Genomic DNA, 18,423 nt, shown 5'->3' with positions numbered 1-18,423 from the left:
GAGACTTAAAACAACGAGGGGGTTTAGTCATCCATTATCCCGTGATGACAAACTTAGCAGCTCACTTGCATCATCATCATCAGTCTCTTTGCATGTGATAATCAGCTTCCGGTCAGTCTGACTAAGTGTTAATGTGCGTGGGAAGTTCCTCTTTCTTCACATGCAGGGAGCTCGCTGTTGCAAACGCATTCAGAGGATTTTTATAAATAAACCCGTTTGCACCATATGGAACAACAACGTCGGCAGTTTCCCGTAGCAACAGGTTGGCGGAGAATTAAAACACGGAGTTCTTCAAACGTCAAAGAAATGTCACCTGATATTTGAAAGGATTGTTTTGCTTCGAGGGCTGTACATCCCTCCTTGGGATTATAGAGAGCGTTTTTTTTTGTTTTTTTCAAAGAATCATCGAGCTACAGCTGTCGGAGGAGTTGTGTTGCCAATAATCTTGTGTATTCAAACAGATGATGAACATCTTGATTGTGATTTCAAATTATGATGTGCAGTGGAGTCAGAAGTGGGAAGCGAGAAGACGCGCTGTAGTCATTCAAAAGCGTCGGCCGGTGTGCAGCTGTTTGCATCAGGAGGTCAAATCCACAACCTACAGCAACAGTTCATCAGGAGTTCCCCTTGACGTTGATTTACATAAATGCAAACTTTTTTCAAGGCTGTAATTTTCATAATGGAAATGTTCATTTTCCACATTAACGCAGCTGATTGTCTTCTCACGTCTCCCTCGTGTATTCTTATAGGAACATTACAGCCCGGCTCCATAGAAAAGGTTGATTATTGTTGAAGGAGCGTGAAGCATGCAAACTGGAGCGATGGAAGACAAGGCTACATGATATGAATGTCAAGGATCTGTGAGACAGATCTACTGAGTCAGCTCCTCTTTCTACCTTCGCTCCGAACACCAATAATTACTTGAGGAGAAGTCGTACAGCTCCAGTGTGTCGAATTATCACGAATAGGCTTGAAGGGATGCGGTAATTAAACTGAACGACTACAAAGCTGTTTGGAACAGTCTGCAATAACCGAGAATAACAAAACTGCAACATCCAGCTCAAATCTCAGGTGGAGATGTAAAGCGTTTGCATTTCTGAGCAGACTCAAAAGTCGACATTAATTTCGGATATAACATAAAACTGAGGAATGGCACTAAAATGGACTCTCGGGGGCCGATATAAGGTAGTAAAACATTTCCGATACTGACATATCGGCCGATATACCCAACATATTAATGTATTTGAGGCTTGATATTTTATACTTTACCATAGATTTTATTATTAAAAACTGTAAATAAATACAAACTCAAGTAGAGATTAGATAACAGTTAGCACAGATATCATTGTTGTAGTTAATCTTAAAGCAGACAACAGATGAGTGTGTGTGTGTGTCTCCAGTAGAAGCTGCACAGAGTTTTGTGCCTGCTGGTTGTCATTAAGACTTTCTCATCAAAAACAAACCTCACTGACAGAAGGCTGCATGCTGCCTGAAGAAACTGTATTTCCTTGTGATGTTTTTTTCCATCTTGTACGTGTTTGCTTCGGGCTTTGATTTGACAGCATTATGCACACTCACCCAACACAAACACACACACATCATAAACACACGTAAGTGAATTATTTGAATGAGTTTGTGTCCTTCTCTGGCTGCAGTTTATCACAAACACTTGGATGTTCGCTATTGATCAACTGTCCCCCCGAGACATCGATCCAGCCGAACGGGCCGATTTGCTGCAGCGCTTCCTCTTTCAAAGTGCATTAGAGGAGAGCTGCAGCTAATTCACACAACTTTGTTCCAAAAGAGTGTTTCCACCACTTATCTGAATTTGACATTGATCCCATGAAATGAAGGAAGAAGCGCTTTAATCACAAGGCAGAGGTAATCGCTTCAAGATAATGAACGCTCAATACCAGGTTTCATTTACGTGTTATGAGCACCATTCATCTGTCTCGGCTGCATGTATTAATCATCATTTTTATTAGCTCCCATAGTTCAGTTTCACTTGTCAAGGACTGTGCTCTTATTGGCTATTTTTAACTTCCTCTATCCCTTTTAATTACAACACACACACACACACGCACACACACACACACACTGCTCTGCCTCTGCCTCGTGTAGGACTGGTAACGTTTGAGACAAGTTGCCTTTTTCATCGCTACATTTTGGAAGCTGCACATTCAACAACTGGTTTGAAGTAAACTAACAATCTCTAGGTAACATCCATCCCTCCTGCTTATCATGTGAGGGTCGCAAGGCACTGGATCCTATTCCAGCTGACTTGGGTGAGAGGTCAGACTCCAACACGATTTCTAACAGACTAAATATCTAGACAAAATGTGGCCGTTCTTTACAACTGTGATGTCAACTGATGTGTCAGCCTGTGAGCTGTGATTACACCGAAGAGCCGGAGGATCATTCAGAGTCTCTTCTTTCTTTCATGATGAAACGTACTTTGAAGAGCAGACATACTAGTCGGGGGTCTCTCCAGGTGAAAGTTCATGTAGTGTGTGACCCCCTGACGCGAGGGATGTATGTACATCTCAAGACCGCAAGTTGTGTAGCGTGAACTTGTCTTAACCTGTGTGTGTTTGGACTGTGGGACGAATCTGGTTGCGGACAAAACCTGCACAGAGACAATGAGAACATGTAAACCTTACGGCCTTAATGTCTGAGTTTGCTTTTTATTTTTCTTGCCTTAAATTGCCCATACATTAACAGATCCCTGCCCACTCTACATGCAAAACAGCTACAGCATCGCTTACAGCTCAATGTTACTCGTCTGAAAAGTCAATTCCTTCCAAAGGGCGATTACTCTGCTGCGGAGAATGAATGAAAGAATACGTAACACTTGAGTACATCATCTTTAGCAAACAGGTCAGGGCCTCCTCTTCAGTAGTTGCAGGAGTTATGGAACACCCTGCATAATTTAAAGGCCACCATTTATTACACTTAGTGTCAGGATGGCAATTAAAACAAGAGTGCAGTGGACTGTGATAACGTAATGTGCGTATATATGTGTGTGCCATTTGTGCGCCTCGTCTTTGCACGAGTGTGTGTGTGTGTGTGTGTGTGTGTGTGTGTGTGTGAGTCGCTGTATTCCTCTCCTCTTAAACAGACCTGGCATTGTGCCAGAAGTCTCCTATTAGCAGCCAATTAGCAGGGGAGAGACAAATGCACGGCCCTTAGAATATAAAGAACACGCGGTTGTTTGGGTAATAAAGAGGCAGCGAGGGAGAGACAGTTGTTTTGTTCGCATGTAGCCTAATGAATATCTCATTCTTCTCTACCTGTATGTTTCAGGGTCACTCTCGGGATGATCAAACTCGAAAAGACGAGACGCAGAGTTGATGAGAGGAGATGTTGATTTTTGTTCGCGTGTAGCCCAGTCTAACTGTTGAAGCGTCTTTCATAAGAATCTGGCTGTGCGTGAGTCAGGTCAGGTAGATAATTCGGCTCCCACCTCCACATGCAGGCGTAGGCAGTGACAGAAGAGGCTGCGACAACTCCAACGTTTTGTTTTTGAGTTTGTGACGAGGCAGGCCGGGTGGGCAGAGAGGAGCAAAGGTTGAGATTGTTTTTTTTATTCTTTTTTATTTTATCAGCATCAGCTCTCAGCTTTCAGGCAGAATAGTAATGAATCTGGTTTGCCTAATTGTAGCCCGGCTGTAGCTTTTAGAGCCTGTGTGTGTGTGTGTGTGAATGTGTGTTTTGATGCCAAAGGCTTGATCCACATTAAGGGGCCAGCAGATTAGGCCGGAGTGAAAAAAAAACCCTCTCCCCTGAACTTAATGGGACTCTCCTCTCAATTCCCACCGGACCTTTGTGCCACTTTGAACTACAGTTGATGGACTGTGTGCCAGTTTGAATTATTTATTATTTTGGTACGGCTCCAAATAAATGGGTAGATCCAGGAATTTTGTTTCACTTTCTCTGCAGCATTTCCCACAGAATTCATTCAATCTGAGGCAGTAGGAAGGTGTACATGCACGCACATTAACATCGCTCTCATGGGGCTACAAGATCCAACTGTTACAGATCAAATTTGCGAATGTCCAGGGTCAAAGTTCGGGTTTAAAGTTCACCAAAGTTGAACTCCACATTGGTGGAGAATGAATAAATACATTGGTGGTGATATTTGCTTCGCCTTCACGTATTTGTGAATTTGTGCTAAAGAGGGAAAAACGAGCTTTCACCTTTGAGAAAACTCACAGTTCAACAACTTTATGGTCGCCGATGGCCCTGCACAAAGCTATACAATGCAGCAACAGAGAAAAACACTACACAAACTGTGGCAAGACAAATTAGAATTTGGCGTGCAGCCATGGTCGAGACGATTAAAGGGACATGGCAAGATAGGCAAGATAGGGTATTAGCTGTAGCTGTATACTGCCGTACACAGGCAAAACACAGTGACTCAATATTTGTCTAAATTTCGACTAAGAGTACACTTGTGTTTTACCAGATACAGCTATCATGCCACAGAAAAATGTTAATAAACAAGAACACTATCCAGCCATGACAAAATTAAGTTTTCTATATTAGTGTGTTTCTATGAGATACTCAATTTGTCTCCAGCTTGAGAACCTGAAACATCTTTTTTCCCTCAACTTCTTCCTGCTCTGTCTCTGCGGCTCTGTTTAGTTTGGCACATCGCGAACACGTTTACAAACAAGTCACGTCTCTTTGTTGACTCTCAGTGACGGAAATCTCTCGCACAGCTAATGAACCATTTCGCCGCTGCCTCCCAACTTTCCTGAAAACATCCACAACAATAATCGGCGTCGTCGTCTTGTCTCTCTCTGCTGTGCTCCCTTGCTGTTTAGCTCTCAATGTATCTGCCTCTCCTTGTCATGAGCACCGACAGACACACACATGCACATCAAGGAGCTGTATTCTGGAGCTGTGTTTTAATTTAGCTGTGCTGACATTTTGAATTATTGCATAAGGATATTGATTCCAGGCAGCGGCCTTCATGTAGGATTTCCTCCTGTACGAAATTTACTATATAAGGTTTTGAATGTTGCCGTTGTTTCATTTCAGGCCTGGCGGTGGCTCTGCAGCTTCTCCACGGCGACATCGAGCAGCTGAGACGGGAGTACATGGTCCTCTTCACCCGCGGCGTGTCCATCACCAGGAAACTGGGCTTCTCCGACGTCATCATGCCAGGTAGAACACCACAAACACAGCATGTGCCAGAACTTACAGAGCAAGTGTTTGAATGAAAGCAAAGCTGTCGTCCTCCGCAACCTTGAGCCGGATGTTCAATTGTCCTCCTTCTGAAATCATCCCTAGTTATACTTCATCTAGTGCTACATGATACATAAATAAATAGGCCTAAACAAAAAACGGATAAGTAATGATTTTGTGTAATTATACACTTCTTAAAGACTGTTGATCCAACAAATCGATGGGTGAAATCAGGCTCAGATAATGAAAATATCAGATATTACATTAGTCAAATGAGCTGAAACTTAACAAACTATCCATTTGGCTTGAGGTTATATCACGGCAGACCGCAGAAATACAGAAATGGAAAAACTTAATTTAATCCTGGATGATTGAAAGAACATGGATTCATCACAAAAAAACTGAAAAGAGGACTTTCCTGCTTATTGCACATTGTGTCGTTGCTGTGTGGATCTAAGCAGCAAAGGGGTCACCTTCACATCTGAATGAATAGACATGTACAAAAGATGTATAAAAAGATGTTCGTGCACCAGAGTCTCTCTCTCTTTCTGTGTGTTAAAGCTTTGGGAATATTTTTCAGTTTTTGTTGTGGCTTCACTGAAGTTTGCAAAGTTTCCTTATTTTTGGTGTCATGGAAATAGCCAAACTAGTCTGATGGTGGATCAACAACTCAGCCCGACACAGTATAACGGCCTAACTGAATGATTTAGCTTCTTTTGAGACTTCCTGGAATTATTTGGACATTTTAAAAACTCATTTACTGTTATGCTTCCAGCTGGGTTAGAAGAAATGGGGATTTCTGTTTCTGTGAATTCCCTCATTTAACTTCCTAGGAAACCGTTTCTTCCTGGGAAAAAAAAGTGTGGTGATCTCTGGAGGGGCGATATTTAGTTTATTCGTCATAACTACAATTTCCAACCAATAAATTGTAGAAAAACAATCCTGCTTTTTTGCCTTCTCAGTTAAACGTTTTCTTTATGATAACCTACACTTGTTTCCTAAGTAAACTGAATTAATTTATATCTATATCTTTATAATGTGTATCTCCGACTTGAGATTTTAGCTGACACCCTTGAGGCTAAGAACTTAATGATGTGTTTTCCAGTGTTTATGTAGTAGACATTGATCCGCCTCATCATCATCACGTCTGCTGTAGTTGCCTTGGTAACGCTTGCTGCGTGAGTGATCTCCACCTAAGGGCGCCCTCAGATAGATGAGATATTCCCCCTGATTCAGGTAGATAGACATCACTCATACAGCCCGCTGCTCGAAAAAGGACACAGACCCCTGCAGAACCCCCCCCCCCCCGGGCTTATCTGGAAGGGGCCTCGTTGCCTTGGTGACAAATGTACAGCCACTTGAATGTCAGATGATGTAATATGTAAGATATTTACATATACAGGAGGGGCCGTATGAAAGGGAAAGCGGCTGAATGAGCTGTCCCACTCTTTGTCTCTTCATTCATTTATGAGCGCTGGACGTCAGGGGACTGATTTTTATTCTTTTTTTTTGTCCTCAGCAGAGCAGTTCTTTTAAATAAGTGAGGTGTTCTGTCTGGTCACTGAGATAAAGAGGAAGCGCAGACTGTGGGTCCCCCAGCGGCTCACTAACACAGATTTATGTTCACTGTCTTTGTCTTTGTCTGACTACAAACCCTGAACGCTGAGCGCCCTCACCCTTTTTTCTGCAAGTGTAACTCTGCCCTTGGGCTCAGGAAACCGTCTCCCCTTCTTTTCCCCCCTCTCCCTCTTTTCTGGATTCGTATCTCTTTGTGTCTTTCTCCGATTTTTTCCTTTCACTCTTTTCCTCGTCCAGCAGCTCTGCCCCCTACCTTCCCCACTTCCTGTTTTCCCATTGTACGTAAGAAAACTGCTCCCTTGTGTGTCCACCTTCCTGAAGTCTTTGTGTGTGTGCGCTGCCAGCGGACAGTATGGGGTGTGTATAGAATGCCTCGTGTTGCCATGGTTACTGTTGTTAAGAGCAGAAAATCAATGCTGACCCTCGAGATGGAGATATGATGAGCACACACACACACACACTCGGAGGTTACGCAGCGAACTTATTTTACAATGTGTCAGACTACAGAGGAAACAGGCCTGTCCTTTTCTTACCCAGATCACTTTGACTTCCTCTACAGACGGAAATTAATGTGTTGCCTAAGCCAGACATTGTGCATTCAGCTGCAATAATAACAAAAAAGAGATGAATATTACTTCCGAGGATTATTCCCTAACACTCCACTTGACCATAGACTCAGAGTTGCATCAGAGTTCATAGGTCATACTTTTGTTTTTATGAGTTCCACACTCTGTATTCACTGTTTACACCCCTACTATTACCAAGTCTTTTGGAATGTATGTGCAGGAACAGGCCTGTGTATTATTCATGATTGCAGAGTATTATTTTGAGAAGTTATGGGACTGAATAATGAAATTTGTGTCTACAGGAGTAGCTGTGACACCTTGTTTTCTCAAGTGCTTGTTTTTCTTCATTGTGCACATGTATGTCGGTCATGTTTAAACATTATATGCTCTATATGGGCCAGATAATCCAATCAAATCATATTGTATTCGTATAGCTCATATTCAGAATTAACAATCTGTACAAGGTGCTGTCCTGACACACCTGCTGCACATCTGCATGTGGGAAAACAGGTGTTGGGTACAGTAACTCAACTGTGGCTCCAGTGGGAGCTGAGGGAAATCTAAATTACCTGGAGCGATGACACTTGAGCCGGGGGTTACATGCTTTTGAAGTCTATTTATGAATTCAATTTTAAAAAATCAAGTTGTTTGGAGATGGGAAGAAATGACTCTCATTAGGCCGCATTAGGAGCTACTGTCATCATGAGATTATTTAAAAATAATAAACTCTTTCAAAACAAGGTCATTCAGATTCCTTATCCCAAAAAAACGTCAGATTTTCAAAACCATCAGACACCAGACCGGCGCAGGTATTATCGCTACAGGATCTGATATGGCATATTCTAAATCCTGCATTCTCAGATGGTCAAAGGTCATGAGCTGAAGCTTAGATTTCATGTCGGCAGAAGATGTATCTTTTAAATGGCCACAATGTAAAAGCTGTCCACCGCTGTCATGGACTATTAAACCAGAAGTTGTCGTCAAGCTGCAGACAGATCATTAATAATTCTTGCTCTTATGCATAATAAATGCCATGTCGCCTTTTTTTATCTCCCTGTTCCTACAGGAGAGATGAGGAATGACCTTTACATCGCGCTGGAGAAAGGAGAGTTTGAGAAGGGAGGGAAGAGCGTCGCCAGGAACGTAGAGATCACGGTGTACGTGCTGGATATTGACGGACAGATCCTCAAGGTAAAAACACTTTTTCACAAAGACCGTCACTGTCATCAGGACAATTCATAAACACTATATTTAAGAACAGTAAAAACCTTAGCAAGTTCTTAGTCAACTCAGCTTTATACTAAATAGTCTGTGTCTTCTTTTGGAGCCGAGCTCTTTATTTAAATATTGCTAACCCAGATGAGAGACTGAGAAGTGTCTTTCCAGTGTGTTGCCCATTTCTGCTGCAGCACAGTGACAGTCTGCTTCTGTGGTTTCCTGCGCTGCCTCGGCCTCGGAAAGAAAATAGACTCAAATATAACCCTGCTGCCACCGCCTCTGCCGCCGTGGGGCACGCAACCCTCACACACACACACACACACACACACACACACACACACACACACACACACACACACACACACACACACACACACACACACACACACACACACACACACACACACACACACACACACACACACACACACACACACACACACACACACACACACACACACACACACAAAAACCAGGTCATTCCCCCCTCAATTGGCATTTGTGGCGCGTGTGTCTCACATATTAATTCATCGCGTGCTCACTATTTACCACATCCTGTCATGGCCTCTCATTTCCTCTCTTCACTTCCTGTTCTTTCTCTGCACCAGTTGCCTCCTCCTGCTCTGCTCACTGTCTCGTTCTCTCTCCGTCTTTCAGAGTCACGTGGCTGCCGGCTCGGGGGAGCCAGGTGGGGACGAGTACCACTCCCTGGTGCTGTACCACAACAACAGTCCGCGCTGGGCGGAGCAGATCAAGCTCCCCATCCCGGTCGACATGTTCCGGGGGTCGCACGTCCGCTTCGAGTTCCGACACTGCTCCAGTAAGTCGCGCTGGGACTGCGGATACTCGATCACATCACTCCAGACAGTTTCATGCATCCTCTGGACGTGCAGCAGTAAAGCGGTGTTGTCATGGAGAACAAGCACAGTGAACATTCAACTTTCCTTCCAGATTCAACCTGCCGACCATGCAGCCTCAAGTCCCAAGGCTGCCGCCGCCTCAAAAATAGACAATTTCCTCATAATGGGCTTGTTTTAGTATTTTCATAATGAGACTGTTATGTCCGACTCCTCACCTCCTAATGAGACAAAGCTTTAATTATGACCAGAATACGGCTCACCGGCCTCCCCCGCCCTCTTTCTGGGCCACAGGGGGAGAAGGCCAAATCTCCTCTCTCATAACAAGCTGATATTATCAGGCCAAACTGGGAGTGTGCAGTAGATATAGTAGCCTTATTAGCGCCGGCAGTGCTAGCGTTGCCATTCCAGGGTTGCCCATTAGGAGCCCGGTTCAGGAGCCTGTGGGGACACCAAACTGAGGAGATCATATCATTCTCGCAAACTCGGGAACAACTTTCCTGCTTCCATGTGCAGACAAAAAGAGGGAGAGAAAAAGCTCAATTTTGTTAATATGCTTTGTTAATGCTCTTGTATTTGTAGCTTTTATGCAGCAGCTGTATTTGTTAATTTGTTTGCAGGGAGTTGAGAGTTGTTCCTAAATGAGGCTAAAGTGGAGTTTAAGGACCTGACAGCCTCGGTAGTGCAATACTTTGTTTTGTTACAGCTGACTCATTGTTGACTTGCTCAAACAATTGAAATAATTTGTCGTCGTAGGCGTACTTTACCTTTACTGCTGTCAGAAGAGCCGGATTTCATTTTTCTCTCTTTTCGTAGACAGCATAAAATACGAGGTCTTTGAACGTTTAGAAATTTAAAACCCAGAATTCCCGACGAGTCCCCAAACTATAGCATTGTGCTATGTAGCAGCGTAGTGTATTTGCTGCGCATACATACATCAATCTATCCTCTACCTGTTCTGCCAAGCTCCGCTAAGCCTGCATTTCTCACAGCACCACTTAATCTTCCCTAATCTCGTTGTGCCCAAGTCTGTGAAGGCTTATAGATTAGAAAAACCTGTCTGAGGGGAACCGCACACAATGAAAAGCAAAAAAAAACAAAACAACATACAGTTTTGTAAGCAATAACTTCCCTGGTGTGAAAACTTAATCACAGCAAAGCAAGACAGAAATAAAATGTCACCGGTGGAGTAACTCATGCTTCCCCTGGGGGAGACAACACAGACACAAAACATAAACACAAGACTGACGCTGGATGAATGAATCAGAATAGAAACCTTTGCTTCCTGCTGTGCTCGGATTAGCACATTATTGTCAAAGCAGCAGATAAATCAGATTACATGTAATCATGCAAATGATGCCCAGAGCTTAAAAAGCTTCTTAAAAACACAGAGGCCCCGTAATCAGACGCTGTTTGTGCCGTCGGTCGAGGTTGGTTAGACGTTCACTCGGCTGGGGGGGGGGGGGGGGGGTTCACTGCTCCCTTACGAGTAACGATGTAGATGCAATAGACGTCACACTGCCCACAATAGTGTTTCTATGCTATGGTCGGAACTTAATGGTTCCAGAGTTTCACTGCTAACACACTTTATTTACATTCAGAGTCATGGCTCTTTGTTTAAACGCTCTAATCACATAAATGCAGCACATTTTGTCTATATCGTCCATGTTTTGTTTTTTCACATTCAAAGCACATGAACACACCGAAGCCGGAACAACAACTTCACTAGAGAAAGTAAAAAAGAAAAAATTCCTTGATCTGCGCCGTTGTCCAGATCCATGTCAAAGTTTAATGGGTTGTTCTCTGGCCCGTGTCCCACCCTTCCACCAAGTTTCATGGAAGGTAGTTTTTGCATAATCCTGCTGACAAACGGTCGGGTGTGAAGACTGGCCGAGGTAATAATGTTTCTCCGCTCCGCAGCACAACTTGTGCTCAAAACAACTCAGCGTACCTTTAACTTCCAGACAGAATAGTTCAACAATAGTTTTCTGCCCCGATGAAAAGTTTAAAATTCTGAGTTCTTCTTCTTCTTCTTCTTCTTCTTCTTCTCTCCTTTTTTAAGATATTAATTTTAGACTGCATTATGAGGAAAAGCAGCACCGGTGTCACAATATTAGCTTTTGATGTGTATTTGCTTGCTGGCAGCCTGTGCTGGTGTGTTTTGGACTCAATGTCATTTCCATGTGTTGTTGTTTGGCAGCTAAAGACAAGGGCGAGAAGAAACTGTTTGGCTACTCCTTTGTTCCTCTGATGCAGGAGGATGGCAGGACTCTGCCAGATGGCACCCATGAGCTCATTATCCACAAGGTAAGACCCACACACACACCCTCACTACCAAGACTCGGACAATGCTTGGACACAGTGCACTGCAGAAATGTTCATCTAGATCTGTAAATTTGGGCTACACAGTTATATTTTGATTCAATTTCAGGGTTGAATTCCTCATATTTGCGATTTGACATAATATGAACGGACATAACAGTAGATTTCTCCAATCAGAGGGAACAAATATCCATGATCACCCAGTGAATTCGTCATTTGTGAACCCACTCACAGTTTTGTGTCACACAGGTAGTCAAGGCTACTTTATATCTATATATGATCACGCAAATCATTTGCTCGAAATAGCAAAACGCCGTCACCCTGCTGTTGAGCCGTTTGCCGCTGCAGCCTGACAAACAGCTCACATCCCTCCATTACAGCCTGACAGCTCAGTGACTAACGTCCACTTATGCAACATCGCCAAGCTGTGAGGTTTCAATTTTTTACCACAAGTGAGTGTTAATGTATGTCTGTTTGCTCCTGTAAGAAACACTTGGCGCTCGACTGGAAGTTGGCACATTTCATTTTAGGCCAAAGCTGATGCATGTCGTCTCAGAGCGACAGCGCCCGTCTCTATCTCAGTGTTTAGTTTTGACCTTTATGTCCAGTTTCTGCGTTTTACAGACCTTCAGAGAGTCCCAGTCATCTTTTCACACTTTTCGGCTTCGACACATCAAACGACTAAAGCAAATAAAATGTCCGTCTTCCTGAGTTAAAAGCCTCTGCGAGATCGTCTTGGGTGTAATTGACAATAATTGCAGACTACATACTTTTCCTCAGCTGCAGCTAAGAGGGGTGTGTGCACAAACAAGGCTTTTGCGGAGAGCGGAAAAAAGCATGGAGCACAATAATACATTTTATTGCTGTGGCAGAGCAGTGACCAAAAAGTCTGATTATTTATTCCGCTGTTAACTCCGGTTTATTTTAGATGTCTTATAAAACAAAGTCTCCTCTTATTATGGTCCTCGTTTTTTTTTTCCCCTCAGATTTACTGTTACATAACTTCCTGAGCTGAGCCTGCCAGTTCAGGAGGACCACTCTGGTTACCTGGTGTGTTCCCACCATCGGGGTGGACGGGGGAGTTAAGGGCCCATTGTAATGCCAGATGGAAGTTGCTGAAAAGCTCAATGAAACCGGCATGGCCTAGTTTCTCCTCAGACCCAAAATAGACGGACGAATCAGTCCAAACTGTGTGGAAGCTTTTGGAGCTCAAACAACCTCAGCTGTGCACCAGGGCTCCGCATTAAAGCCCTGAAAATAACTAAACCTCACCATTATGTGCAGTTTCTTCATCACGACAGAATGAAAACACATCTCGGAAACCACATCATGTTGTTGATGGTCTGGGATTGGTAGATTCACATGTTTCAGTCATGACTAATATACAGCCGACAAACCCTCAATCTACAGTATATGTTAAAAAATGATTGCCCCTAGTTGATCCAGACTCATGTTGACAAATAAACTGGCATTTAAACAGTGTTTCCATCATATCTTTAGCATTTTGGTAGCATCACCCTCCTTCTTCTCATTTAAACGTTGTTCTGTTGTCTCCCTTGTTTCTCTTCAGTGTGAGGAGAATACCAGCCTGGCCGAATGCTCACGCTACCTGAAGCTGCCATTCTCTAAGGCCAACCTCCCGTCCAACAACCAGACGCTGAAGGGCACCAAGGAGTCTTTCTGGATCACCAGCTTCCTCTGCTCCACCAAGCTCACACAGAATGGTAAACTACACTCTGGGATTAAGTGGTCTTTTGGCTACTTGCCTAGCGAGGTGTGAGTTAGCTTGTATATTGCTGCACAATCTAGTCCCGTGCATATGTATAATTCAGAAAGCACAGCACTGAAGCACTGCTGCTGCCAAAGATGGTGATCAACACCTCACATAGGGCAAACAAAAGGGCGAAATGCCACATGTTTAATTTAAAAGCAGGGAGGGTTAGGGCAGCAATGTGACACTAGTGATCAGATCACTCAAGAAGGATGTGAATACCTGGTCGCGAGAAAAAGAGAAAAAGTATGTGTATGTGCATCCAGGCTGCAGAGTACGGATCTGTAGTCTTATCTATGATGAAAAAAATCATTATCCAACTATGAACATCAAAGGAGACGTTTGTTTTTCTTCTTCTCAGTCACTTGTGCATTTCAAACTTCACTATATTACCAGTCAAGTGCATCTTCAGAATTTCAAACACTGAATCATTTTTTTTTATCTCATAAAATATCTGGTCGAATAAATAAACAGAAAAAGCTACGGGCAGAATTGACTTTCAGCGGGCTGGTAATTTCCTTAATATACTGGAGTCTGTTGGTGAATTGATTACAAGTATTTGCTGAAGGAAAATATATTTGACAGATTGGAACAAACAAAGCAACCACACACACACAGATGCACAAACAGATGCACACATGGACACAAATTCCCACATATAGTTGCAGACACGCACGCTTCAGGTTGAACAGAATCCGAAGAGACGGCTGAAATACTTTCTTCTCCAGGCTTATGTTTTATTCATGCCTACGTTTGGGGACTGTGTCTCAGGAAAATGACTTTTTATCTCCTTTATCCCTCTGCACTTTAAAATATAATTTATCTGGATTTTGGGGCTATAATTGAAGGGTGTGGCGAGGTGCGCAACGCTCTTAACAAACAAACAAAGACGTTTCTCATCTGCTTGTCACTTCTGCTTTTCTGTATCTCCTTCATTTACTGTTTTATCTCCCTCTTGTTTCTCTGCAGGTGATATGCTGGACCTGTTGAAGTGGAGAGCGCACCCTGAAAGGATCAACGACAGCCTCTCCAAGCTGAAGGAGATCGATGGCTCGGAGATTGTCAAAGTAGGCTCACAGATCATCACATTCTCGGGCCCCCTGAGTTCTCCTGCTCTCTCTTCTCATAGTATTGATTGTTTTTGATTGGATTTGAGTCCACGTGTGTTTTTCAACAGGTTGTGGAGAAGTAGAGTTAATTTAAAGCTTCAGCTCTGTGCCACTTGGTTCAAACTTCTTTTTTCTCCTTCTCCCGTCACCAGTTTCTTCAGGACACCCTGGACACTCTCTTCGGTATTCTGGATGAAAGTTCTCAGAGATACGGGCTGAAGGTGTTTGACTCACTGGTAAGTAAGTCATCCTCATGGTCCGCTCGTTTCCGTGGAGGTTTTTGAATATTTTCCGTTTCCTGTGTGTCGAGCACAATCTCATCACATTTGAGTCAAAGCCAGAAAAACAGACACAAACCCGTTGGTGAAAGATCTCATGATGTATCGCTCCAGAGCTCGCTGAACCAATCTCCCCCTGGTCATGCTGCACTGCGCCGATAGAGCGAGGTCGGGAATCGATATCTCTCTCTCTCCACGTCTCTTTTCTCTCCGTCTCTCTCTCTCTCTCTCTCTTCATCAGTCTCTCACACTGACACACGTACACTCTCTCCTCGCAGCGCAGCATTATAAATGATGAAAAGGTCCAGCGAGCCGGTGCAGTCATCAACTTTCCTTTTTGTGGTTTCTGAGATCAATCCAACAAGTCTGACAAGTGAACTTTCCAAATGGTTGTAGCTTGCTTGTCATTATTGATTTACTTTTAGTTTTTTGGGGGGTTATAGGATTTGATTTCGTTTTGATTTGTTTTGTATATTCAAATTTATAATCTAATCTTTTTTTCAACCCCGTCAATTTCAATTTGAAAATTCGTAAATCGACTCTCTGAGAGATATCACTATAATTTATTTAATTAGTTGTCTTCAGCCGTTTAATCTCCCCCGAAGTCCTCACTGAACCAAATGTGTTTGGTAAATATGTGTAAATTGATATATGAGATGTGCATCTGATGAGGGTGTAGTCACGAAAATATGTTTTCAGTTTTTACTTTGAATATTTCCCTGTGTAAACATCAATATCTTGTGACGTTTTTACCAATATATCAGTGGATAATTCATGGATCTTGACGAAAAAAAAGCCAGAAATGAACACGTGTCTGTGTAATGTGGTGCGACATGATTGAATTTAAGGAGACTGCTTGCTCTTTGTGGTGATATGAACTCTACAGATTGCTTTTTAAAATCTGATTTATGACTCTAATCTTGAAATTTAAACTGTATTCTGTGTCGTCAAAATGAAAGGTCATTTTATTTTCCTACGGCTTTCCCAAATACTCCTCCCTAAAAAACTGTATTTTAAAGGGTTAAAAGAAAAGCATGTTCTATGTCCTGTTTAATAATCAATTCTCTGAATACATTACGTCCAGGTCCATATCATCAACCTTCTCCAGGACAGCAAATTCCAGCACTTCAAACCCGTCATGGACACCTACATCGAGAGCCACTTTGCTGGAGCTTTGTCCTACAGGTACGTGTGTTGATGATATTTCTGCCTTCATGTCTGTGAATGTGGCTGTTTTAAGACGACAGCTCGAGCCTGCAGTACTGTATTATAATGAAGTGTCACATCACAGGCAGTTGTAGAGGTCAACCGACATCAGAGCTGAGAGGCTGCTCCACTCAGCTCCGAGCTTTGATTTGAAGTGTGAATAAAATGGTTATGGTGCCCCCTGGCTGATGAAAAGTGAATTATTAAATCATGACTCTTCTCCTCCCATCTGTCACAGGCTAAGACACTGTGCTGCGGCTGTCTTCATGTTTTTTTCACTTCACACTGTTCACAGGCTGCTGCTGCCGCTGCCACATCCATCTGCTTTAAACTCTTCTACCTGTGATTTTGTTTCATTAGAAGTGTCACACATTAATTGGAACTATCTTAAGTTATTAATAGAGAAGCAAGCTGTCAATTAGTCCTGATCTGTCACCAGTTTCCTGTTGGATTGAAACAAGGTGTCCTGAGTATCTGATATCTAATATTCTTTCCAAAATGTACATATTTAAATTTTTTATTGGATTTGTTGGTCATCCTAAGATCAGTATTCCTCACTACAACCTTTGAATCAGCTTTTTATATATTAAAAGCTTCATGAAACATTTATGAGTAAATGAGTGGTAGAATTTTTTTTAGAAATTGATGTAAACAGATGTGAAGTGTTTCATTTATAAACTGTAGCGTTCCCTGATCTATATTTTTTCCAAATCCAGTGGGAGACCTTGTGTGATGTTGCTGGAGGGGAATGCTGATGGTGTGTGTGTGTGTGTGTGTGTGTGTGTGTGTGTGTGTGTGTGTGTGTGTGTGTGTGTGTGTGTGTGTGTGTGTGTGTGTGTGTGTGTGTGTGTGTGTGTGTTCTCCAGGGACCTGATCAAAGTGCTGAAGTGGTACGTGGACCGCATTGTTGACGCAGAGCATCAGGATCACATACAGCAGGTCCTCAAGGTGAGACGCTTGGAATCACAAAAGCAGACTGAGATATTTCCGAGTCGTACACTCCGACATGCAGCCGTCTCCGTAGACGCAGAGTCAAGCGGCGCACACATTACACAGTCAACACAGATGCATCCAGAAACACAAACAAACAAACTTGACACTTCTGTCAGCTCCCCCCAGGCTAATTTATCTCCACACCAGCAGTGAATATGTCACAACGCCATTCATTATTCCCTTCCACTGTCTGTTATGCCGCTTGCAATTTTAATCAGCAGAAAACAAAAATGCAGTGCCTCTGGTGCTTGGAATGCACATCACATTATTCTAATGGCTCATGCAGATGCACCATCAGAGAAGCACAGTGGAGCTCCTGTAGTGCAGTTTCCACATTTATCATTCACTGAATATATCCTGCACCAGGAGCAAATGTTTGATGCAAGTAACTGTTGTCATGCAGGAAATACTAAATAAGAGAGCAGATGTGTTTCCTTGTGTACACGATCAATAAAACATCTGTTATCAGGCTTTTGAGAGCAGTGTTTCCCAAACTATGGACAACGATGCTTTAGAGCACCTAAAGTTTAGTACAAGTTAAATGTTCCTACTTCACATTTTAGTGAAGGGAGAAAATGTATTTACTGATACTTTTAATGATATGAAAATTCATTAGTACAGTGTTATGTAGTACTATAAATAATTCAACAATGTTTGAATGAAATTATCTAAATCATTGTTGAAATGTGGTTATTTTACCTAAACTTTGTCTCTCACAATCCTTTTTTCAATTACCTGTCCAGTTATATTTCTAGAAAATTAATGAAAATCATGTAAATTAACTGTCATAAATCCAAGTTCAGGCCTTAAAGCAACACTGTGTTGATTTATTGAGCAACAGCGCCCCCTGCTTCATGTAGAGAAAAACAACAAACCACTCATGTAACTAAAACAACTGCCGGGCCTGGGCCTGATTCTTACGATTGAAGCTACGACTATTAAACAGTTACACACACGTCAGTGAACCATCAACTCATTTTGAAGCTGCTACTTCAAGGTTAAAAAGTTGCAGAGTGTTGCTTTAAGATTTTTAATTCCTCTGATTGCTTCTCAAAAACTAAAATAACTCCTGTTTACACTCATATAAAGAGGGCAAGCAAAGATTTGCCACATATTTATGAAATCCTAAATCACTTTAAACAATGATTTTACTATCACAGTTGGCAAATGCCCTTGTAATTTCAACACAAGTGCTCTCAGTTAAATTAAAATGAAATTGAGTCATAAAACTTCATCTGTGGATTAAATACACATCAGGTGAAAGTTCAGTATGACATTGTTCTCTCGCTTGAAGGGGAGTCTGGCTTTCTTTTTTTTATTACCCGGCACAAATGA

The 18,423-nt window shown here is 42.5% G+C and overlaps 1 protein-coding gene across 6 annotated transcripts in view; it reads left to right on the top strand.

The window, feature by feature from the left end:
* The window catches only part of dock4b (dedicator of cytokinesis 4b), a 112,192-nt gene that overhangs the window by 51,791 nt on the left and 41,978 nt on the right, over window positions 1-18,423 (top strand). For all 6 annotated transcript variants that reach the window (XM_034578452.1, XM_034578449.1, XM_034578451.1 and 3 more), the window contains exons 13-21: window positions 5,044-5,169; window positions 8,401-8,525; window positions 9,210-9,372; window positions 11,610-11,716; window positions 13,302-13,455; window positions 14,472-14,569; window positions 14,764-14,847; window positions 15,974-16,074; window positions 16,962-17,043. In XM_034578452.1, coding sequence (XP_034434343.1) covers window positions 5,044-5,169; window positions 8,401-8,525; window positions 9,210-9,372; window positions 11,610-11,716; window positions 13,302-13,455; window positions 14,472-14,569; window positions 14,764-14,847; window positions 15,974-16,074; window positions 16,962-17,043 — 1,040 coding nt within the window. The remainder of the gene's footprint in view (window positions 1-5,043; window positions 5,170-8,400; window positions 8,526-9,209; window positions 9,373-11,609; window positions 11,717-13,301; window positions 13,456-14,471; window positions 14,570-14,763; window positions 14,848-15,973; window positions 16,075-16,961; window positions 17,044-18,423) is intronic.

This window comes from Hippoglossus hippoglossus, chromosome 23 (assembly GCF_009819705.1).
Source record: "Hippoglossus hippoglossus isolate fHipHip1 chromosome 23, fHipHip1.pri, whole genome shotgun sequence".
In the NCBI taxonomy this organism is placed as follows: domain Eukaryota; kingdom Metazoa; phylum Chordata; class Actinopteri; order Pleuronectiformes; family Pleuronectidae; genus Hippoglossus; species Hippoglossus hippoglossus.
Note: the sequence above shows the minus strand (reverse complement) of the source record. Positions and strands in the feature narration are given on the sequence as shown.